Genomic DNA, 22,851 nt, shown 5'->3' on the forward strand with positions numbered 1-22,851 from the left:
TGTGTGCACACGGACATGGGGACTGTCCCCTCCGGCCACAGGCTCAGCGGGTGCCCAGACACCTGGGACCACCCTGTCCCCAGGTCCCCCTGTGTGCCAGGGGGGGCTTCGTGCAGCCGCGTCCCCCCATGTCCCCCCTCTTTGTCCCCCGCAGGATGGCAGGACTCCCTCCACTACCCCCCCCCAAACGCATGGCAGCAGCCCAGCACAGGGGGGGGGCCCAGCTGTGCCCACCCTCCCCCCCCCCCCCCGCCTGCAGGGATTGTAGAGACACCCCCCTCCCACCCCCCAACTCCCAGGGTCCCCTCTGGCCGTGGGTCCCCAGGCCCAGGGACACCCGGGGGCACCCCAGGGCACCCCAAAGCTTCCCCCCCCCCCCCCCAGTGCGTCAGGCCACGGTGGAGCCGGAGTCTCCGGCAGTGAAGGGGTGACGGTGGCGGTGCCAGCGCTGGCACCGGGCGGTGACAGATGGCGGAGGGACGCAGCCGCAGCCGGAATGACAGATGAGGCTGCCACCGCCACTGTCACCACCGCTGCCACTGCCACTGTCACTGTCACCCACACCATGGCACTGTCACCGCCACTGTCACCCACACCCCGGCACTGCCACTGTCACCGCCACTGTCACCCACACCCCAGCACTACCACTGTCACCGCCACTGTCACCCACACCATGGCACCATCACTGTCACCCACACCACGGCACTGCCACTGTCACTGTCACCCACACCACAACATGGCATTGTCACTGTCACCCACACCCCAGCACTACCACTGTCACCGCCACTGTCACCCACACCATGGCACCATCACTGTCACCTACACCACGGCACTGCCACTGTCACTGTCACCCACACCACAACATGGCACTGGCACTGTCACCCACACCCCAGCACTACCACTGTCACCGCCACTGTCACCCACACCATGGCACCATCACTGTCACCCACACCACAGCACTGTCACTGTCACTGTCACCCACACCACAACATGGCACTGGCACTGTCACCCACACCCCAGCACTACCACTGTCACCGCCACTGTCACCCACACCACGGCACTGCCACTGTCACTGTCACCCACACCACAACATGGCACTGTCACTGTCACCCACACCACGGCACTGCCACTGTCACTGTCACCCACACCACACCACGGCACTGTCACCGGCACTGGCACTGTCACTGTGAGGTCAGTGTCACGGGCACTGCCACCGCCACAGCGCTGCCACCACGGCCACCGGACTGTGCCGCCTCTGCCCCTGCTGCCACCAGTGGCACGGCCACCAGTGGCACCAGTGGAGACCCGCCGCAGCTCCCGGGTCCTGTCGCTGGGGCCCGGTGGCCGCGGGGACGGGTGGGGGACCCCTGTTCCCACGACCCCCGTGTGCGTGTCCCTCCGTGTCCCCCCCGTGTCCTCCCTCGTACCGTCCCGGCGGGGGGGGCGTGTCCACAGGGGCGGGGGCGTGTCTCACGGCGGAGGTGGGCGGAGCCCCCACGACGAGTGGGCGGGTCCGGTCCCGGGGTGGGCGTGTCCGGGGCGGGGCGGGGCCTGGAGGGGGCGTGGCCGACGCGGCGCTTCCCGCGGCAAAAGTGCGGCGGGCGCCAACTTCGGGCAAACTTTCCCCGCGCGCCGCCGGCACCTACACCCCCGGAGCCGGGACCCTCCCGGCCCCCCGGCCCCCCCGGACTCCCCGCCATGCCCCGCCGCGGCTGACACCGCCGCCATGTACTCCCCGTACTGCCTCACCCAGGTACAGCCGGGAACGGGGGGTCCGGTAACGGCGGGTCCGTAACGGGGGGACGTGTGAGGTGGGGGGGGGGGGGGATGGGGATGTCTGGTTCCGGGGGTCCGGTCCTGCTGCGCGCCGCGAATGTCTGCGCCCCCCAAAGTGTGTGTGTTTGGGGGGGGGGGGGTGCGACCGCTCCCCGAGTGCCGGTACCGGGTGGGCGGCGACTGCGCTTCCTCCGCTGGCACCGGAGTGAAATCGGGGCCGCTCCCGGTGCGCGGCTGCCGGGGGGGCTGCGCTGGTCCGGGGCTGCCGCCGCCTCCGGCCGGTACCCGCAGAGCTGCGTCCCGGAATAGCCGCGGCCGCACCCCCCCGGTGCGGGGGGGCCCCGGTTGTGTCCAGCCCGGCGCGGGGGCTCTCGCTCCGTCCTCACCTCGGTGCCGCCGCGAAGCTCGTTCCTGCGGTGGGGGGGAGACAGTGGGCACCCACGGGGAACTGGGGCATGTAGGGTGCTTGCCACACGGGAAGTGTTGCCCACGGGGCCCTCGCGGGACGGGGCAGTCGATGCCCACGCGTTGTTTTCTGCCTGTGGGCACCGCCGGGACGGGCTGAAACCCTGTCCGGGGTGGGGGTTTGTGGCCCCGGGGTCCGTGGGAGGGCGACCGGGAGACTCCGTGGGGCCAGGCGACGGCGGGGCTCCCGTGGGGCCACCGGGGCTAGGGGATGCTTCGTCTTGGGGGTTTCTTGGGGTCGCCAGAGGCCGTGGGGAGGGGAGTTGCTGCTGGTGGGCGGGGGGGGGGGGGCCGTGGGGGATGTGGGGAGGGGTGACGTCGGGCGGTTCTGGGTGGGGGCATGTCTCGGGGGGTGTCCCTGTGGGGGTCTCTGCTTTCCCCCCCGCTGTTTCGGGGTCCCCCCCGGGTCCTGCTGTGGCTGCTCAGGCGGCCCAGCCCCCCCCCGCCGGGTGTTGCTGCTCCCCCCTCCCTCCGTTGCCCTTTTCTCCCGCTTTTCGGGGCGGTTTTGGCGGCCGGTTGTGTCTGGGCGGGCGGCCAGCGGCGCTTCTCGCAGCTTCGGCGCCCGCCCCGCACACGCGTGTGCACGCGCCAGCAACACACCATTGCACATGCGTGTGCCCCTGCCTGCACACGCCAACAACGCGCCTGTGAGCCTGCCTGCCTGTGCAAGCGCACATGCGTGTGCTCCCTCCTGCACATGCGACTGCACATGTATGTGCTGCTGTGCACGCACAGTCACACACTGCACATGTATGTGTTTGTTGGTGCGTGTACACTATTGCACTCTGCACACACGTGCACACCCGCAGTCTTGCGCTGCGCACACACATGTGTGCGCACACGTATGCACGGTGGCCTCACGGGCCCCATCCTGAGTGTGCTGAAGCGTTTCCTTGCGTGTGCATGCTGGTGCCGCATGCTCACACATGTGTGCTCCCACCTCACCCCCCCCCACCCCCCCCCCCTTTCCCTTTTTGAGCCGTTTCTGGGTGGTTTTGGGCTGGTGCCACCATTCTCCCCCCCCAGCCTCGGCGCAGGGCCAGGCCGCAAGCGCGCGCAGGATCTGGCCGCTGCGTCCAGCCCTGGGCAGGGATAGCAGCGCGCGTAGCGGCACCTAAAGCAGCACGTATAGCGGCATGTATAGCGGCACCTATAGCGGCAGCTCCCGTCGCCGGGCCCTGTGGCCGACCAGTTGTGGGCTGTACCTTGTCTGCTGCTGGCGCAGCACCAGCCCCTGTCCCCTATAGCTGGTGTAACCTATAGTCAGTGTAATCAGCGGCAGCTCCTCTCTGTGTGCCCCAACTCGCAGCCCCTGCGGTGAAACCCCACAGCTGCATGTGTGGCCCCAGCCCCCACGGGGATTCAGCCCCCCAGTGCTGTGGCTGCCCACTGGGCCGGGGTGCCCCCCATCCCTCAGGGTCCTTCTGTGTCCCCCTGGATCCACACCCCCACACACTCCCCCCCCCCGGCCACACGGAGCCACCCCCTGCCTCGGGCCAGACCCTAGAGGGTCGTAAAGCAGCCTGGGAGCGATGCGAGTCACCATCACCCTCACTGTCACGGCATCACCGTTGCTGTCACCACTTGGGTGACCCCCTGGGGTGGGGCGGGGGCACCCATGGACCCCACCCCACCCCCCCCCCAGCTTCACAGAATGCCCCCATTGGCCATTTCCTCTCCAAAGCACAGGGGAAAATGCGTAGTCCCCCCCATCTCTGTGCAGCCCCCCCTGTACGTGCGCAGCTGCTATGGGGGACGGCAGCCCGACACGCGCCATATGGGATGAGGGGGCTGCGTGTGGCCAGCCCCTATAGCCTCCGCCCCGGGGGGGTGTGGGGTGATGGCCACAGCAACACGTACGTCGCCGACCCCTTCTAGCAGCGCACTAGAGGTGGGTGCAGGGCAGGGTGCTGCGCTGGGTGCTGCAGCTGGTGCAGGGTGCGCAGCCTAGCGTGTGTTTGGGGGGGGGGTGTGTTTCAGTGGTTCAGTGCAGCACGTGCTGGCCCGTGCATGCCACATACAGGGCGCATACGTGACACATGCGTGATAGGCAGCGCTGCCAAATGGGGTGCCTGGGCAGGACGCGGTGCTGGGGGCGGGGGGGATGTTGCTTGGTGCGGGTTTGGGATGTGCCCCTGCGGCACGGCGCTGCTGCGGGGCCCGTTGCTGCAGGGCCCCCCCCAAGTCACGGGGATGTGCCCTGCACCCACAGCCGTTACCTTGGGCCCTGTTGGCGCCAGGACCCACAGAGGGTGCAGAGCCACCTCAGGGGGCTGGGGGGCATGCCCCAACACCCCCAAAACCGCAGCGCCCTCGCCTAGCCTGTAGCCAGCTCCTATAGCTCCTATAGGGCCTGATGAGGATCAGGGCAGTGCACGGGGAACCTATAGGCTGCGGAGGCACCTATAGGCTGTAGAGTTGGGGCATGCAAAGGGCTGCAGGGTTCATATGTGTGTGACGGTGGGGGATGTGCACACGTATGTAACGGGGTGCAGGTGTATGTGATGGGAAGAGAGGATGCGTGTGTGTCACAGGGGCTGGCCGCACACACATGTAATGGGGGGGTGCATGTGCCATGCACGCACCATCTGCGCGACGCGTGTGCAGGCGGCATGCACACGTGGCAGCTGCGCCTGCACGCTCTGTGCACGTCTCCCTGTGCAGCGTGTGCACAACATGTGTGCACGGTGCCTCCGCGTGCGGGTGCGCTGCCGCACTGCCCGGCATCGCATCCCTGCGCGCACCAGGTGTGCGGCACACGCGTGCGAGGTGGGGTGCATGCATGTGCGTACCTGTGCTGGCGCGTGAGGCATGTGCAAGGCCCCCGTGCCCCACGCGGGGCTGCGCCACCGGCTGATGCAATCACTGTGGGGGAGGCACCGCCCCCCCTCACCCCCCCTCTCCACGTGCGAGGCCGTGCGAGGTGCCCGGGGCCGTGCAAAAGTGGGGGCGGGTGAGCGACACGCGTGGGTGCCACGCCGGAGGGCGCGGGCGCATGGCGTGTGCTGCCCGTGCGCCACTGTGCCGCACGCGCCCGCACCGCCCGCGTGTGTGAGGAGCCGTGTCGCGTGGCGGGGCGTGTGCGGCAGCGTGCGGGCCCCGCACACGCGTGGCGAGCTGTGCGTGTGCGCTTCGCTCTCGGCGCTGCCGCACCCCTGCGCTGCGTGCTCCCAGCTTCGCTGACACCCCCCCTCCTCCCCGTGTCCCCCCCCTGTCCCCCCCCCCCCCCTCCATGTCCCCCAACCACAGGGCTGTGCTGGCGGCATCAATAATGGAGGAGCCCTTGGCCGGGTTGGGGGGAGCCCTGAATTATTGATGGGCCACAAAAAGCTTTCTTGGACGCTGCAGCACCGCGGGGCCCCCCCCGGCCCGGCCTGGCAGGAGGCCACGGAGGGGGCCGCAGCGCCTGGGTCTGTTCCGGGGAGGGAGCGGGGTTGGGGGGCTCCCCTCGTGGGTCCCCTCCCCGGCCAGCATGGGGAGGCACGCCCCGACGCCTGGGTCTGCCGGTGCCAAACTGCATCGGCCCTGTGCGCTGCGGCACCATCTCCAGCCACTGCGGCACGTGTGTTCCCCACCCCCCCCCCCCATGTCCCAGTGCCTGTGACCCCCCCGGCCCCCCAGCACAGCCCAAATATCTGGGTTCAGTCCCTGGTTTTCCCGCATGGGGAATGGGGGGTGCCCCTGATGCCCGGGCTCCCCTCAAGCAGCCCGGACGCCTGGGTTCTCCACGTGGCTGTGGGCAGGGGAGCAGGCAGGCGGTTTCCTCTGCACAGCCTGGACTCCTGGGCCCCCCCTCCTCCCCCCAAAAGCCTGGGTCCCCCCGCAGACACCTGAGTCCCCTGCCAGAACCATCCGGCATGTTTTCTCCAAGATGCTTTGGTGCCCCCCCAATCGCCTGGGTCCTGGCAGCTCCCGGCCTGGTGCCGGGGTCCCTCGTGACTGCCCCCCCCGCCCCCCCTGCCTGGGGGTCCAGGATGCTTCTCACTCGCGCCCCCCCCCCTTCCTCCTTGGCTGCCCCCCCCCCCCGCTTCCCCCCCCCCCACGGGAGGGTCTTGGCAGCAGCGTCAGGGGCCGCCGGGGGGATTTTTGGCGGCAATTCCGGCTGTTTCGGGCTGTTTTCTCTCGCGGCGAAGCCGAGGGCCGGGGGGAGCTGGCAGCGGCGCGGGAGGGCGGGCGCTGCTGGGGCGGGGGGGCTGGGGGGGGGATGGTGGTGGTGGTGTGGTTTTTTTTTTTGTTTTTTTTTTTTTTTTTTCTTCTTTTTTTTTTTTTCTTTTTTTCCCTCTTTTCTGTTTTTTCTGGGCTTTTCCCTCCCAATCCGGCGCCGCCCCCCCCCCCGCCGCCGCGCTGGCGTTTTGCCGGGCGCTCGCAGCTGCGGACGCGGCGACGTGGCTTCGCCCGAGACTGCGGCTCAATGCGGGGCCGGCGCAGCCAATGGCAGCCTGGCGGCACCGGGGCTGGACCCCACCTCATCGCGCACCCCGACGTCTCAGGGGGGACCCTGGTGTCCGGGAGGGGACCCTGGCCTCGGGCAGGGACCCCCATGTCTGGACAGAGCCCGCTGGCCGAGCCTCTAGATCCTTCCGTGCTTCCCCGCAGAGGGGCGGGGAGGGGACCCGGGCGTTCGGGCGGACACCCAGGCGTTCGGGCGGACCCAGGCACCCGAGCCGTGTGGGCCTGACTGTGTGGCTCTTTTGTCTTCACTGGGGCTGTGGGGGGGACCCAGGCATTCGGGCCACCAAATCCCCCCCACACTCTTCCAGCCTGACCCTCCCCGAGGCATCTGGGTGCCCTCCCCATGCCCAAGCGGGTGCTGGCAGGCCCAGACCCCTGGGTGAGGGGAGGGGGCTATGGGGCGAAAGGGGTCTGGATGCCTAGGTTCCCCCCTGCCTCTCCCCCCCCTCCCCCCCCCACGAGTGTCTTGGCCGGGGGTGCCGTGAGTGAAGCCGTCGTGCGCGGCTGTGATCCCTCGTGTGAATTGAGACCCCTCGTGTGAACCCCTCGGTGTTGCAGGAGCCCCCGTGTGCCCCCTCTTCCTGTTCCCCCTTCATCCCAGTGCTGCTGTGTCTTATTTCATGGGTTTTTCCAAAGCAAAACGAGGCAGGAAAGAGGCAGGGGCCAGGGATCGATTCTGTCCATGCCCCCCCCCCCCGCCCCCGCACCCCCCTCCGCCATGGTTTTGGAGCGAAAGCCGTGAGATTTGGGGCTGGGGAGGTGCGCGGGCACCGATGCGCGGGAGCCTCCACCCAATCCCGCCACTGAAACGCCCAAATTTTGTTGTGTTTTTTTTTGTTTGTTTTTTTTTTTTTCTTTGCACAGAGGGAACACAGAGGGAATTAATTACTGGGGGGGGGGATGTTGGGGGGGGTGGTGTTGGCTCGAAGAGCCTCATCGGGGATTTAGGGGCAGAAACGGAGGTTTTGGGCCGTTCCGCACTGGGGCCGCCACAGGGCCAGGGAAAGCGGCCAAAATCCGGGGCCTTCCCCCTCCCGGGGTGTGTCGAGGGGGGCCGGACCCCCGGGACAGGCCCCTGGTGCGAGCGCAGCCCCGGCGTCCTCGATCGACCCCCTTTGCGCGGGGCTTCGCGCGGGGGCTTCGCGCGGGGGCTTGCACGGGGAGTGCGGCCGGGGTGCGCGGCGAGCGGCTTTGGGTGCAGATCCCCGCGTTTTGGCGAAGCCCCCGTGGCCGCGGGTGCACCGGGGCTCTGCCCACCCCCCCCTCCGCCCCCCCCCAACCCCGGCACGGCGCTTGCACGGCGCCTGCCTCGCACACGCGTGGCAGACGCGCGGCCCCGCCGGGGCGCTCCCGGTGCACCCCCCCACACACCCGCCCCGCCCGCGGGCCCGATCCGTCCCGCTGCCCCCGGGACCCCCCCGTGTCCCGGCCCCGAACTCCGCCGCCCCCCCCCCCGGCTACACCCCCCCCCGGCCCCGCCCCCCCCGGCCCGGCCAATGGGGCGGCCGCTCCCCCCGCGCGCTGCGCCCCCATTGGCCGCTGCCGCGCCGGTCCCGGTGCCAAAAGGGGCCGCGGCGGCTCCGCGCGCTCCGCGCCCGGCGGCGGCGGCGGCGGCTCCGGCTGCGGCTCCGCGGCGGCACCGGGACCGCCCGGACCGGGACCCCCCCGACAGGGAACCCCTCGGGACCCGCGCTGTCCCAGCAGCAGGGACCCCCCTTCCCGCCGGTAACCGGGACCCCCGGTACCTGAGCCCCCCCCCCAACCCCCCGGACCCGCCCTCCCCGGTAGCCGCCGTTAACCCTTTCCCCCCCCCACCACCCCCCGGTAGCGCCCCTCGTCCCCATCTGTCGCCCCCGGTTCTGCCCCGCCGGGGCCCGACTGGCAGCTGCCCACGGCCGGGATGAGCCGCCGCGATGGTACGGACGGGACGGGACGGGACCGGCGGCTGCAGGGACGGGGACCGGGGACAGGTGCTGGTGGCACCAGGGACCGGGATGGGGACGGGGACCGCCAGCACTAGCGAGCAGGGACGGGACAGTGACCGGTGGTGCTGGCAGTGGGTACAGGGGACGGAGGGCTGGCACCGGGGATGGGGACTGACGGGGGTCGGGATCGGTGGCACCGGGATGGGGCTGGCAGCAGGGACTGGCTCTGGGGACAGGGACGGGGCGGGCGGCTTGGGGATGTGCCCGGGGCCGCCGAGCCCCGACGGCAGCGGGAGCATCACCGGGAGCTGGATGGGGATGGACGGGGATGAACCGGGCTGGGGCTGTGCCGATACTGGGGACAGGGCTGTGGTCACACTGGGGGTGGGCGCGGGGCTCTGAGCCGGGCTGGGACAGGCTGAGCGGGGCTGAGGACGTGGGGCTGAGCCGTCCGCAGGCTGGGGACACAGGAGCACCGCGGGGCTGTGCTGGCACTGGGGCTTTGCGGGGCCGGGAGCTGACTCGTCCCCAGAGCCAGTTGGGCACCAGGAGCCTGGCCGGTCCCCCCCCCGGGCCGGGGCTGCTCTGGTCCCCCAGCCCCACAGGGCTGTTCCCGAAGCCGGATCCTGCATCTCCGGTCCCCAGCGATGCCCAGGGCTGAGCGGATCATCCCCAGAGACTGGGATGGGGCTGTGCCCGGGGATGGTCCCCTACGCAGGATGGGGCTGTGCCTGGGGATGCTCTCTCTGTGCAGGACTGGGGCGCCTCCGGGAGCCCCCCCCCCGCACAGGATGCGGCCGTGTCTGGGGGTGCTCCCCCCGCACAGCATGGGCATCCGCCCGGGAGCTCTGCGTGCAGGAGGGGCCCATGCCCAGGGACGCTCCCACCACGTGGGACGGGGCCGTCCCCCCTTGGAGCTCCCTGTGCAGGATGGGGGTCCCCCGGGAGCTGCTGGGGCCACGGCCACCCCACGGCAGCCACCCCACTGACGCCGCCCTGCCCCACAGGATGAGTTCCACCCCTTCATCGAGGCGCTGCTGCCCCACGTCCGGGCCTTCTCCTACACCTGGTTCAACCTGCAGGCCCGCAAGCGCAAGTACTTCAAGAAGCACGAGAAGCGGATGTCGAAGGAGGAGGAGCGCGCTGTCAAGGACGAGCTGCTGGGCGAGAAGCCTGAGGTCAAGCAGAAGTGGGCCTCGCGCCTCCTGGCCAAGCTGCGCAAGGACATCCGGCCCGAGTGCCGCGAGGACTTCGTGCTCTCCGTCACCGGCAAAAAAGCGCCCTGCTGCGTCCTCTCCAACCCCGACCAGAAGGGCAAGATCCGCCGCATCGACTGCCTGCGCCAGGCTGACAAGGTCTGGCGCCTGGACCTGGTGATGGTCATCCTCTTCAAGGGCGTCCCGCTGGAGAGCACCGACGGCGAACGCCTGGCCAAGGCGCCCCAGTGTGCCAGCCCCGGTCTCTGCGTCCAGCCCCACCACATCGGCGTCACCATCAAGGAGCTCGACCTCTACCTGGCCTATTTCGTCCACGCGCCCGGTGAGTGCTGCTGGCAGGGAGCGCTGGGGCCGGAGCTGGAGCCAGCAGCGCAACTGCGGGGCGGTGGGGGCTCTTGTGCATGATGGGGCTGCGGGCAGAGGCTCCTGGCTGTGCGCTCCCCCCTCCCCAAGTTTCGGGGGGGGTGGGGGAGGGTCTTGGGTCCATCTTCCCTCCGCGTTGCTCCACGGGGCACCCGCAGCACCGGAGGGATCCTGCACCGGGGCTGGGTTGGGTCTGTGGCAGCCCTGGGGCCGGAGCAGTTCTGGTGGTTCTGTGCAGCTGCCTGGGGTCGGGTCCCCGTCCCCAACCCCCACAGACACTTTAACCCACGGCCCCCCCTCCCCATGCCCACCTGGGGTGGCCCCGGCCAGGGGTGCCGGCCCCCCGCGCGCCTTGCACAAAGCCGCGCCGTGTGCCAAAGCACGCCGCCGCATGCCGTGTGCCGCATGCCAAGCCGTGTGCCACGCACTGTGCCAGACTGTGCACCGCGAGCCGTGCACGGAGCCGTGCCGTGCACCGAGCTGGGCTCCGGACCAAGCCCCGAGCCGTGCCGTGCACCGGGGTCCGCACTGCACCGAGCTCCGCCATGTGCTGAGCCGTACAGCGACGCCATGCATCGAGCCCTGCCGCGCGCCGAGCCGTGCCGCGCCACGGGCCGGGCTCCCAGCAGATGCTTTTGCCCCGGCCAGGGCGTGGGCGGGCAACGGACACCCGCCCCTCGTGCCCGCGGGGCACCAGCAGTGCACACGCTTGTGTGCACTGAGGCGGGGACACACACACACACACACACACACACACACACACACACGTGTGTGCGCAGTGCTGCAGGGTCTGCGCCGGGAACACGTGTGTGCGGGGGGCACAGGGGCAGAGCCGTGCGTGTGTGTGTCTGTGCGCACACCTTGGGGACACGAACCTGGACGCCTGGTCCCATCTTTCCTGCTGGGGGAGGTGGAATTTTGGGGCCGGAGTGAGGAATTTTGGGTTGCTTTACCATGCTTAGGATCAGCTCCCAGACGCCTGGGTCCTCGCTGCAGGGTGCCCGGGTCCCTCGTGTGTGTTAGGGGGTGAAAGGGGGGAGTAGTCTGGGGTGTGTATCCTGTTCCCCCCGCTTCCCCGAAAAATCCCTCCCCCCCTCCCCGCCCACGTGCCAAATCTGAGCACGTCTGCGGGGGGGGGGGTTGGGGGGGGCCGCCCTGCAGCCCCACAGCCCCCCACCTCCTCCCCTGCCTGGTTAGGGGGGGGCTCAAATCCCCAATGCCGCTCCTGCCTGGCGCCGCCAAAATGGCCCCGGTTGGCACCGTGCCCCCATGCGCGGCACGAGGCCCCGTGCGCGGCCCTGGCCCCCCTGGCATCCCCCCTCACCCCCCCTGCCGGGGGCCCTTTGACTGCTGTGGGCTGGGGGGGGGGGGGGCGCAGTGCCAAACCCCCCCACCCCCCACTCCCCCCCCCCCCATGCGTAAGATGGCGCCTGTTGGCACCCGAAACGCGCTGCGGCACCGCAGCCCCGTGGTGGGACCCTCCTCGGATGGGGGGAGCCCCCCCCCTTGTGCTGGAGACCCCCATGACATGGTATGCCACCCCTCCTGCAATAGCCCCCCCCCCCCATGATGGGGGACCCCCTGTGCCATGGTGTGCTGCCCCCCTATGTTAGGGACTCCCCGACCTGCTCCTGTTTGTGTCTTGCACATGCCTGTACCCCAGGGCCGTGCTGGTGGTGCCCCCCCACGGCCCCCCCACTTGCCCTGTGGGGGGGGTGTGCCTGGACACCAGGTTCTCTTTCTCTTCTGGGGGCTCCGGCATCATGCTGGGGGCTGGCCATACATATCTATAGGGTCTGTTGGGTCCCATCTGAGTCTGTGGGTGCCTGCAGGAGGACCCATAGGCTCTGTAGGTCTCTCTTGGGGTGCAGGTGGAGCTATAGGGGTCTATAGGGCTTCAGGGGGAGCTCTGAGGGTCTGTGGGGCTCCAGGTGGGTCTATAGGGTCCGTGGGGCTGGAGGCAGCTGGAGGGTCTGCGTGGGTCGTGGGATCCATAGGGGCTGTGGAGGTCTGTGCGGGGTGACGCGCCGTCGCTGCTGGCGTCCCTGGACGCTGGGATCTGGGGGGGGGACGCAGGTGCGGGGGGAAGGGGTCTGTGGAGGGGGGGGGGTCGGGGCGCAGCTGCCCAACAGCACCAGAACCCCCCGCCAGCGGGGACGCTGTGGGGCTGCCATGGGGCCAGGGATCTGTAGGGACATGGAGGACCTGCTGGGTCCTGATCTGGGCTTTGGGGGGGGGGGGGGGGAAACTGAGGCACGGGGTAGGGGGGGGGCGGTTCTGCAGGACAGGGGTCCTGGGAGAGAACTGCCCCCCCCCCCCCCGCCTTGCTCCCAGGAGCCAGCGTTGGGGTCTGCCCCAAGTCTGAGCTGCGGGAGCACACAGGCGTCCAGGCAGGCAGGAGGGGACATGGCACGCGCCTGCCACGCGACCCCCCCCCCCCGCAGAGGTCACGACCCGGCACGTGCCCTGCTGACCCCTGACCCCACAGGGTGATACAGCGGGGCCAAAAGGGGGGAGGGGACCTGTCCGCCTGCCCTTCCCCCACCCGGGTGACTGGGTCACCGGGACGGGAGGGGTGAGGGGGAGCCCTGGGGGTGCTGGGGGGGACCTGGGTGTCGGGAGCAGGGGGGGGTGCAAGGGGGATGGGATACCCAGACGTCTGGGGTGGGGGTACTGGGGGAGACCCAGGTGTCTGGGGCAGATGGGGGATGCTGCCGGGGGGGGGGGGGACGGGGACCCGGGCGTGCGGGGGGTGTGTTGGGGGGGGGGGGACCCAGGCGTCCGGGCACCCCCCCCAACTCGGCACAGACAATGGCTGCTTTGTTGGCGCTGCCCGTTGGCGGGGGGCCAGCGCATTCCTGGCCCCCAGCCCGGCCCCACGGCCCCCCCGGCCCGGCCCAGCCCGGCCCCCTGCCAGCCCCGGCTCCCCCCAGCCCCCTGCGGCTGCTGCATGCCCCCCCCCCCCCCCCCCCATCACCCGGCCAAGTGGCATCCGGATGCCTGGGTCCCCGGGGGGGTGCGGGGTGGGGACCCCTGGATGCCCGGGTCCCAGATGGGGTGGGGGGTGCCCGCGTGCCCCAAAGGACGGGGGCTGCAGGAGCTGCCCGGACACAGCCGAGGTCCCGGCGGACGTTCACCTCAAACGACCCCACGGGAACAAGGGGCCCTTCAGTGCTGGGACCCAGGTGCCCGGAGCTGCCCTTCCCCCAGGGCAGGATGGGGACTCCGGCATCCAGTGGGGGCAACCCCTTGAGTCCAGGTGGGACCCCAACATCCAGGCCTGACCCCTTCTCTCCTGCAGACTCCGGACAATCTGACAGTTCAAACCCCCAGGGAGACGCGGACATCAAACCACTGCCCAACGGTGAGCCCCCCGTGCCCGCACCGCTCCCAGTGCCACCCTCTGCAGCCTCCTCCTGCTTCCAGTGGCCCCCAGTGCCCTCTGTCCCCATGGTGTCCTTGCCCCGTGTGTCTGTGTCCCCAGTCCCCGCACCCCCCCCCCAGGACGGTGTTGCCCCCACCATGTCCCCAATTTCCCGTGTCCCCAGGGCACCTGACCTTCCAGGACTGCTTCGTGACGTCGGGTGTCTGGAATGTGACGGAGCTGGTGAGGGTGTCCCAGAGTAAGTGGGGACACTGGGAGCACGCGGAGGGGACGCAGGGAGGGAGCGGACACGTGGGGGGGGTGGGGTGGTGTTGCGGGAATGGGGGGAGGCGGGGGTGTGGGACATGGAGAGCTAGAGGACCCGGGGGTGGCTCGAGGGGGAGGGGGGGGGGGGTTGTCCCCTGTGGGTCCCCCACGTCTCCCGTGTCCCACAGCCCCTGTGGCGACGGCATCGGGCCCCAACTTCTCGCTGGCCGACCTGGAGAGCCCAGGGGGCTACTACAACATCAGCCCCGTCGCCCTCGGCCGCCGGCCCCTGGGGCCCCCTGCTGCCAGGTACCCCAGGACCCCACGGGATCCCCCCCATAACCCCCTGGGATCCCCCAATAACCCCCCTTGGCCCCCGTGAAACCCCCCATAACTGCTCAATAAGCCCCCTGGGACCCTCCCAGGACCTCCATAACACCCCAGGACCCCCACTGAGATACCCTAATAAACCCCCCCCCCCCTCAAAGCCGGGCACCGTCGAGGACTTGCATACATCCCTGTGTCCCCAGTGGGGGGTGGTGCTCCAGTTCTTGGGTGACACTGCTTGGGGAGGGGGGAGAGGTGTATGATGTCCCCATCCCCGGGGGGTGACACTGCTGTCCCTGGAGGTGACACCCCTGTCCCCGCAGCGGCCCAAAGCGCCCCAAGGCGCTGGACGAGGGGGACCTGGAAGGTCCTGGGGACGACGTCTTCTACCCCGGGCCAGGGCGGTCCCCAGCCCCCGGCAGCAGCCAGGGTCCCTGGGGGGGGGACGTTGACACCGGTGGGTGACATGGGGGGGGCATGGGGCCATGTGGACATTGGGGGGTGACAAGGGAGACACGGTGGGGCACGGGTGGTTCCAGGGGGTGGGTGTGGACGTGGGTGGGTGCTGAGGGGACATGGGGAGGGACGTGGAGGGGGGAACGTGGTGGGTAAAGGGCAAAGGGGGGCTACGGGGATGCAGGGGGCCGGTGGGGGGGGAGGGGCTACAGGGTACAGGGCGTTGGTGGGGGCCGTGGGGGGTTCCCCGAGAGCTGGGGAATCTGGTCTTTGCCAGGAGGCCTGGGGGGGGACACTGGACTCTGGGAGAAGTCTCGGGGTCTGGGGGGGGATCCCCAGGGGGCTGTGGGGGTGCTGGGGTCCGGGTGCCCCCCCGACCCCCCCGGCCCTCCCAGGCCCGGCGGCGCTGAAGAAGTCGGGGAAGTTGGATTTCTGCAGCGCCCTGTCGGGGCACGGGGCCGCCCCCCGCATGGCCTTCGGCCACCACCCCCTGCCCGTCCTGGCTGGCGTCCGCCCCGGTGAGACCCCCACCCCCTTGGGACCCCCGTCCCCCCCCCCACCCCGGGCACCCCCTGACTTCCCTTGGGACCCCTGCCCCCTTGCACTGCTTCACCTCTCAACACCCCCTTTCCCCCTCACCCCCCCCAAGTTCCTTGGGACCCCTGGTCTGAAGGGGTTGGGGTGGCCCTGGACACCTGGGTCCCACCTGGGCACCGGTGGATGAACACAGGGTGAACTTGGGGGGACTGGGGATCCGGACCTGGGCCAGGTGGAAGTGGACCAGAGGGGGGGAGGGGATGTCCCCGGACACCCAGGTCCTGTCCCCATACCCTGCAAGCGCCTGGGTCCCGGGAGGGCTCCAGACCGTGGGGTCCCGCATCCCCGGGCATGCAGCGGGGTCCCCTTGGAGCGGGGTCCCGCAGCCGCCCGTGCTGGCGCTGAGGGTCCCTGCAGGCAGCCCGCGGGCCACGGCCTCGGCGCTGCACTTCCCGTCGGGGTCCCTCCTGCCCCAGTCGAGCCCCTACTTCGCCCATCCCACCATCCGCTACCACCACGGGCAGGACTCGCTCAAGGACTTCGTCCAGTTCGTCTGCGCCGACGGCGCCGCCCAGGGCCCCCAGGTGGGACAGGTCGGGGGGGGGGGGGACACACACGACACACGGGGGATGGGGACACGCTGCCGGGATGGGGGGGACGCGCTGCGGGGACGGGGGGGGAGACGCTGCGGGGATGGCGGGGACATAGGGACATGGTGACGTGGGACGTGCGGATGCGGTGACACTGTGGAGACACAGGGGACACTGCCCCCCCCCCCCATTTAGCCAGACCCCACGCTCGGGGCTCTGCGGGGCTGGCACCAGTGCGGGGCGCTGGGACCGGTCTGGAGCCCCCCCGTGGGGACGCTGGTCCCAGTGCAGCTCCCGAGGGACTGGTCTCCACGGCAACGGGTGCCCTTGGGGGCGGTGCCTGTATGCAAATGAGGCGCAGGAGGCGGAGCATGGGCCGAGTAGTTCCCTGGAGGTGGGGCTTGTAAGCAAATTAGGCCGGGGAGGAGGGGCCTCGGCAGGACAATTCCCTGGAGGTGTGACCTATATGCAAATGAGGGCCCGGAGGTGGTGTCTGTATGCAAATGAAGCAGCGGAGGTGGTGCCGGTGTGCAAAGAGGAGGGGCCTTGTGCAAATATGGCCGCAGGGGCAGGGCTGGCATGCAAATACAGCACGGGAGGTGGAGCTGGTATGCAAATGAGCCCCGACAGCCGCACTGGCTGCAGTGGAGGGGCCAGGATGGGGGGGTGGTGGGGCCCCCCATGCTGGGAACCCCCCACCCTGGGACGCCCCCCTGTGCCATATGCAAGAGCCCCCGTGTCCCCTGTGCCACCCTGTGCCGCTCTTCCCACCCCCCACCCCCCCGACCCCCCCCCGCCCCGTGCCACTGCGCCATCCCCCCTGCCCCTGCCCTGGGGGTCCCGGGGTGCCGGGTGCCCCTCACCGTGTTCTCGTTGCAGCCGTGCGGGGCGCAGGGCCGGGCCGGGGGGGCTGCGGGGGCCCCCCTGGCCCGGCCCTTGCCCCTGCCCCCGCCGGAGCCCAAAGCCCCCAGCGGCCCCCAGGGCGGAGCGCCCGCGGCACCCCGTAAGTCCCCGGCACCTGCGCCCCACTGCACCCCACTGCACCCGCAGCCGGGACCTGGGCCATGGGGAGGCAGGGCGGGGTGCGTGGGGGGAGGAGGGGGGGGGCAGGGGCGCATCAGTGGGGCGGGGGAGCCATGGGGCGCAGCAGGTGGAGGAGCGGGGTGCAGGTGGTGGGGCACAGCGTTGGAAGGCAGCAGTGGGGTGCGGGGTGCGCAGTAGCGGGGCACAGCTGTGTGGTGCGGAGGGGGTGGAGCAGCGGGGCGCAGGGGTGCACAGCAGTGGGGTGCAGTGGGGTGCAGGCGCCGGGCGGGGGCCAGTGGCCGCAGTGGCGCTGGGGCGACCTGGCAGTGGCACAGGGCTGGTGCAGGATGGCACCAGTGACACGGGTGGCACCGAGGTGACCCCAGGGCGGGGGGGGGGGGGGTGCCAGCAGGTGACAGGGGGGTGACGGGGTTGACACGAGGGGGGGCTGACACGAGGTGACAGGGTGGCCCAGCCTGGCCCGGCTGCCCGTGCATCATCACCTTCTCCGCATCGTCATCGCTGTCACCGTCCCCAGTCACCGTCCCCCGACCCCGGGCACGTCCGCTCCGTCCCCGCCAGTGCCTCATCCACCCCATTTTCAGTTCGTTTTTTCCCCTTCTCCATTTTTTCCCCCTTTTCCCCCCATTTTCGGTGGGGGGGGGGGGATTGGTTGGGCGGGGGGGCCGGGGCACAGGACGCCTGTGTCCCTCGTGCCTCCGGGGCTCCTAGACCTGGATGCCTGGGACCCCGGCAGGGGCAGGGGGGCACCCAAATCGCTTGAATTTTCCTTCTCCTGGCTCCATCCTTGGGGGGGGGACATGGGGAGAGGGGGGGTGGGGGGTCCCCAAAGGTAAGTACTGATGGGAAAGGGGGTGGCTCCCATGGGTGGGGGTCCTGGTGCTGCACAACTGGCATGGGGCACCCTGGGGTGCACGCGCACCCCCTCTCCCCCACCCTCCATGCAGTGGGGGTGCACACGATCATGTGCGCACGTGTGTGTGTGTGTGCATGCATGTGCATGTGGCCCTGGATGCACACGTGTGTGATTGTGCATGCACAGCCTCACACGCTCACCCACGCTGTCACACGCTCGTACCCACGTGTGCAGCTGCCCCCCCCCCCGCCAGCTCCTCACACCCATGGGGGGGGCAGGGGGGAAAGGGGGGGAGGGGGGCACAAATCCCCTGGCTCCACGCACACGCGGGTGCTTGTGCACACCGGCATGCATGCACACACACTCGCCACCACGCTGGGGCCTCTGCACTCCTTGAGCACGCCTTGCACGCCCGGCCCCACGTGTCGCACGCCCGGCCCCGCGTGTCGCACGCGCCCGTGCGGGCCAGGCTGAGCCCGCTCTCCCTGCAGCATTCGCAGCGTCAGGCGCCGCCGCTGCCCCCCGCCTTGTCGGCCTCGGACCCCGCGACGGCAACTTTCTGACCCTCCCCCAGCAGCAGGTAGGACCCGCGGGTGCCCTGGGTGTCCCCCCCCCATGCTCCTGGGTCCCTTCGGGGTGCCCTGGGTGTCCCTCCCCCATACTCCTGGGTCCCCTTGGGGTGCCCTGGGTGTCCCCCCCCCATACTCCTGGGTCCCCTTGGGGTGCCCTGGGTGTCCCCCCGCCATACTCCTGGGTTCCTTCGGGGTGCCCTGGGTGTGTCCCCCCCATGCTTCTGGGTCCCCTCGGGGTGCCCTGGGTGTCCCCCCCCCCCATGCTTCTGGGTCCCCTCGGGGTGCCCTGGGTGCCCCCCCCCCATGCTCCCCCCCCCATGCTCCTGGGTCCCCTCGGGGTGCCCTGGGCGTGTCCCCCCCATGCTCCATGGTCCCTTCGGGGTGCCCTGGGTGTGTCCCCCCCGTGCTCCTGGGTCCCCTCGGGGTGCCCTGGGTGTCCCCCCCCATGCTCCTGGGTCCCTTCGGGGTGCCCTGGGTGTCCCCTCCAGTGCTCCTGGGTCCCCTCAGGGTGCCCTGGGTGTCCCCCCCCCATACTCCTGGGTCCCTTCGGGGTGCCCTGGGTGTCCCCCCCGTGCTCCTGGGTCCCCTCGGGGTGCCCTGGGTGTCCCCCCCCATGCTCCTGGGTCCCCTCGGGGTGCCCTGGGTGTCCCACCCCATGCTCCTGGGTCCCCTCGGGGTGCCCTGGGTGTCCCCTCCCCATGCTCCTGGGTCCCTTCGGGGTGCCCTGGGTGTGTCCCCCCCATGCTCCTGGGGTCCCCTCGGGGTGCCCTGGGTGTCCCCTCCCCATGCTCCCGGGTCCCTTCGGGGTGCCCTGGGTGTCCCCCCCCCATGCTCCTGGGTCCCCCCTGTGTTTCTGGGTACCCCCCCCCCATCCTCCTGCATCCCCTCCTGCATGCCTGGATTTCCCCCCACTCCCATGCTCCTCGGTCTCCCCCGCATCCCTGCGTCCCCTTGGGGTGCCTGGGTCCCGTCCCCCCCCATTCCTGGGGGTGTGTCTGTGTGTGATCCCATTCTTCCCCCCCCTCCCCCCCCCCCCCACTTCCCCCGGGGTCCCCTGCCAGGTCACACCCAAACGCCTGGGGCCTCACCTGCCCCTCCCTCTCATTGCAGGCTAATTAGCTGCTTAATGAGCTGGGCCCAGGACCCCTCACCCCGCCCCCCCCCCCCCCCCCCCCGCCCCACCCCTGCTGCCCAACTGGGAGGCACTGGGGGGGGGGACTGGGTCCTCCCCATCATGCCCGACCGTCTGGTTGCCGGGGGCAACGAGACATGATGTCATTGCTGGGCCCTGCTGGGAACAATGGTGGGGCGGGGCCTTGCCCCCAGCATCACCATGGCAACCCCGTGCCCCCCCCCCCCTTCCCCCCCCAATCCCCTTGGGCCGGGGGTCGCGACCCCCAGCTGGGCTCCCCATTGGCCCCCGGCGCCGTGGCACGACGCCCGATTGGCTGCCTGCCCTGTGGCGCCGGCCCCGGATTGGCTGGCGCTGGAGCAGGCCGCGGTGCCGGCCTGGAGCCAATGGGCTGGGGGGGGATTGGGGGGAGGGGTGGGGAGCAGGGCTGTCAGCCAATGGGGGGCCTCGGCGGGCCAGCCAGGCGGTACCTGATTGGCTGGCACCGTCAGGCAGGAGGGGGAGGAGCCAGCAGCAGATTGGCTGGCACCAGCCAGGCCTTGGCAGGCTGCAGGCGCTGCGGCGAGCGGGTGTGCCCTGATTGGCTGGCCCTGGTGGTGCGGTGGCCGGGCAGCCAATGGCGTGGCAGAGCCGCGCCCAACTTGGCACGCGGGGGGGTAGGCGGATCCCTGGGGGGGTCCCGTGTCTCCCCCCCGCCCCCCCCAAACACCGTGGTCCGCCATGTGCTGAGCGTTGAGGCGGAGGGCAGGGGGGCACCGCCCAGACACCTGGGACCCCCCCCCCTTTCCGCCATGGGGGCCCCAACCCGCCCTGAGCCCCCACTCCAGGGACCCCCCCTGTTCCCACTGACACCCCCCCCCCCCCATCCAATCTCTCCCCAGTCCTGGTTCCTCTGACGCTGCCCCTGGACGAGGAGAAACCGCCCGGAAAAAGGAGAAAAAAAGACAAAAAAAAGCCGCAGCCCCCTGGCCCCCCCCCGCCGCCGTCCACCCCCGGGGGGGCCCCAACCCCCCCCCGACGTGGATGAGGGTTCGGCCTCTCTGATGTGTGTCCCCCTCCGGGATCCCCCCCACCCCCCCAATCGCCCTCTTCCCCCCCCCCCCCCCCCCCCCCCCCCCGGCACAGACAGGGTCACCCCGGGCCCCCCCAGGGGTGTTTGGGCCCCCCCGCCCCAGCCGCAATTTGGGGGGGGGACGAGGCCCCTGGGAGGGGGGGTTGGGGTGGGGGGGCACACGTGTGTGCACTTGCACCACACCTGTGCGTGCACGCACAACGTCGTTGCACACGCGTGTGCGCACCCGGCACCATATGGTCACACTACACACACGCGCGTGTCTGCACACACACACACACCCCCCACCCCACCCCCCCCACACCGTGGGCACGGTCACATGTGTGCACCCCCCCCACCCCCACACACGCATGTGCCCTGGTCACCAGCACTCGCACACGCACCGCACACGCGTGTGCTGGGGGGCCCCCTTGCTGCAGGCCAGCGAGCGGGGCCGGGGGGGCCCGAAACACCCTGAATCCCCCAAAATGCCCCTCCCCTCCCCCGGCTTTGGGGTCCCCCTGACCCTCCTCCCCCCCCCCCTCCCCAGCTCATTTTTTTAATTAAGTGCAATTACCCCCGGGCGAGGCCCCCCCCTCCCCTCCTTGGGGTCAAACTCACGTGTACCGGGGTCCAACCCCGCTTGGGGTCAAACCCCCCTCCCCCTGGGTTTGGGGTCAAACCCCCCCCTGTTTTGGGTCAGACCCCTCCGTCAGGGGCTCATCCCCCTTTTGGGGTTAACCCCCCCATCCCCCTTTTTGGTCCAATCCCCCCATTTGGGGTCAAACCACCCCACTGTGGGTCCCCCCTCCCCCTCAGGGGTTGAACCCCCCTGTTTAGGGTCAACCCCCCCCCCCCTTTTGATGCCCCCCTCCCCCCAGGGCCAACACCCCCCCCCCCCCCTCCTTGGGGTCAAACCTCCCATTCTGGGGTCAAACCCCTCCTTTTTCGGGTGTCCCCCCCCCAGCTCTCCAAGTGCTTTTTTGGGGGAACCCCACAATTTTCCCTGATTTTGCCCATCGGGATGTACCCCCTGGCAATTTTGTGTTTTTTATTATCGTTTTTGGGTAGTTTTGCTCCGGCTCTGCATTCCAGGGGTCACCGGGGGCCCCAACTCCCTACGTGGGGCCCATAACCGGGGGCGGGGGGGGGGCAGCCGGGGTGGGATTTGGGAGCATTTTGCTCATTTTGGGGTTTTCTGCACCTTTGGCTGATTTCGGTGTTGGGGGGACGAGATGAGGCCCCCCCCACCCGGGGGCAGTTTGGGGGGGTCCAGCACCCCCCCTGGCCCCCAGGTTTTGGGGTCAGATGGACCAAAATTGCATTTGCCTTAGACCCCTCCGTGTGCCTTCCCCCCCCCCATGGGCCCCCCAAAATGGGGACAATCATTAGGGCCCCCGTTTTGGGGACCCCCACTCTGGGGTGAACCCTCTCTTTGTGGCCCCTTCCCCCTGGTTTTTGGGACCTCCGGGGACCCCCACCAGCAGTGCCCCCCCGGGAAACAGCCCCCCCCTCCCCATTTTTGGGCTCCTCCCATTTTGGGGCCCCCGTTGGGGCCTCCCACCAGCAATGGGGCCCCCAACATTTGGGGACCCCCCACCAGCAATGGGCCCCTCCCCGGGCAGTGGGAATCTCCCCACCCCCTTCAGTTCTGGGTACCCCGATTTCGGGAACCCCGTCCCCCCCAAGCTCTGGGTGGGGGTGTACGATGTTGGGGGGCGTCGCTCTCGGGGCCCCCCCCACACCAGCGTTGCACATTTGGGGACCCCTAGGTCGCCCCTCACCCCCGCACGTGGTAGTGACGTCATTTCCCGTTGGGGTGGGTCGGCCCCTCCCCCCAGACCGAGGAGAAAAGGAAAAATCCCCCCAAAGGCGCCGCCCGCGAGCGGGAAGGAGGAAAAAATCCGCGGAAAAGGGGCAAAAAGACAAAAAAGGAAATAAAGTGTCGTACCCGCCCCGGCGTGTCTCGGCCCGCGCGGGGATGGGGGGGAGGGGGGACGGGGGGGGGGGCTGCATCCTCCGGTGGCCGCGCCCGCAAGAGCCGCGGCCCCCAGATGGTCCCCACGGCAACGGGGTCCCCACGGCAACGGGGTCCCCATAGCAACGGGGTCCCCTTAGCAACGGGGATGGGTTCCCCATGGCGACCGTACTCACGGCGACGGGGTCCCCGTGGGGCTGGCCCCTCGCCGACGGGGGGGGGGGACGGGGACACGGGTGGCTCCTCTGCCCGCGGGAGCTCTGTTCCCCCCCCCTCCCGGAACGATGGGGGGGGCGCGGACACCCCGGGGGCAGCCCCAAAACAGGCCGATTTCTCCCCATTCCACGCGGAGGGCTGGGGCGGGAGGGGGGCAGGAGGAACCCAGGTGTCCCTCCCCCGCTGCTTTAAGGGGCAAAGGGCGGTGCCCCCCCACCTTCCCCCACCCCCCTCCCACCTGGAGTCCGGACACCCCCCCCCCG

General features: G+C 70.4%; 1 protein-coding gene across 5 annotated transcripts; it reads left to right on the forward strand.

The window, feature by feature from the left end:
• The first annotated feature begins 1,530 nt into the window (after positions 1-1,530).
• On the forward strand, positions 1,531-22,349 carry NFIX (nuclear factor I X). 5 transcript variants are annotated; one of them, XM_042793457.1, is made up of 11 exons: positions 1,531-1,753; positions 9,626-10,157; positions 13,500-13,562; positions 13,747-13,821; positions 14,018-14,138; positions 14,480-14,613; positions 15,008-15,130; positions 15,567-15,742; positions 16,619-16,742; positions 18,131-18,219; positions 20,225-22,349. In XM_042793457.1, exons 1-11 carry the CDS (start codon positions 1,727-1,729, stop codon positions 20,237-20,239), a joined length of 1,479 nt encoding a protein of 492 aa, XP_042649391.1. In that variant the 5' UTR covers positions 1,531-1,726; the 3' UTR covers positions 20,240-22,349. The 5 variants fall into 5 exon arrangements, with proteins under 5 accessions (XP_042649391.1, XP_042649388.1, XP_042649387.1 ...); XM_042793454.1 differs by lacking the exon at positions 16,619-16,742 and having other exon boundaries at positions 1,532-1,753; positions 15,674-15,733; XM_042793453.1 differs by lacking the exon at positions 16,619-16,742 and having other exon boundaries at positions 1,535-1,753; positions 15,567-15,733.
• The last annotated feature ends 502 nt before the right edge of the window (positions 22,350-22,851 follow it).

This window comes from Tyto alba, unplaced genomic scaffold (assembly GCF_018691265.1).
Source record: "Tyto alba isolate M040663 unplaced genomic scaffold, T.alba_DEE_v4.0 Super-Scaffold_2, whole genome shotgun sequence".
NCBI lineage: Eukaryota > Metazoa > Chordata > Aves > Strigiformes > Tytonidae > Tyto > Tyto alba.

Bases quoted from the DNA above. Each gene is read 5' to 3' on its own strand.
- NFIX (XM_042793457.1), top strand. From the start codon at position 1,727: ATGTACTCCCCGTACTGCCTCACCCAG. The intron at 14,614-15,007 runs GTGGGTGACATG...CGGCCCTCCCAG, and splicing joins GGGGGGGGACGTTGACACCG to GCCCGGCGGCGCTGAAGAAG. The intron at 15,131-15,566 runs GTGAGACCCCCA...GGGTCCCTGCAG, and splicing joins CCTGGCTGGCGTCCGCCCCG to GCAGCCCGCGGGCCACGGCC.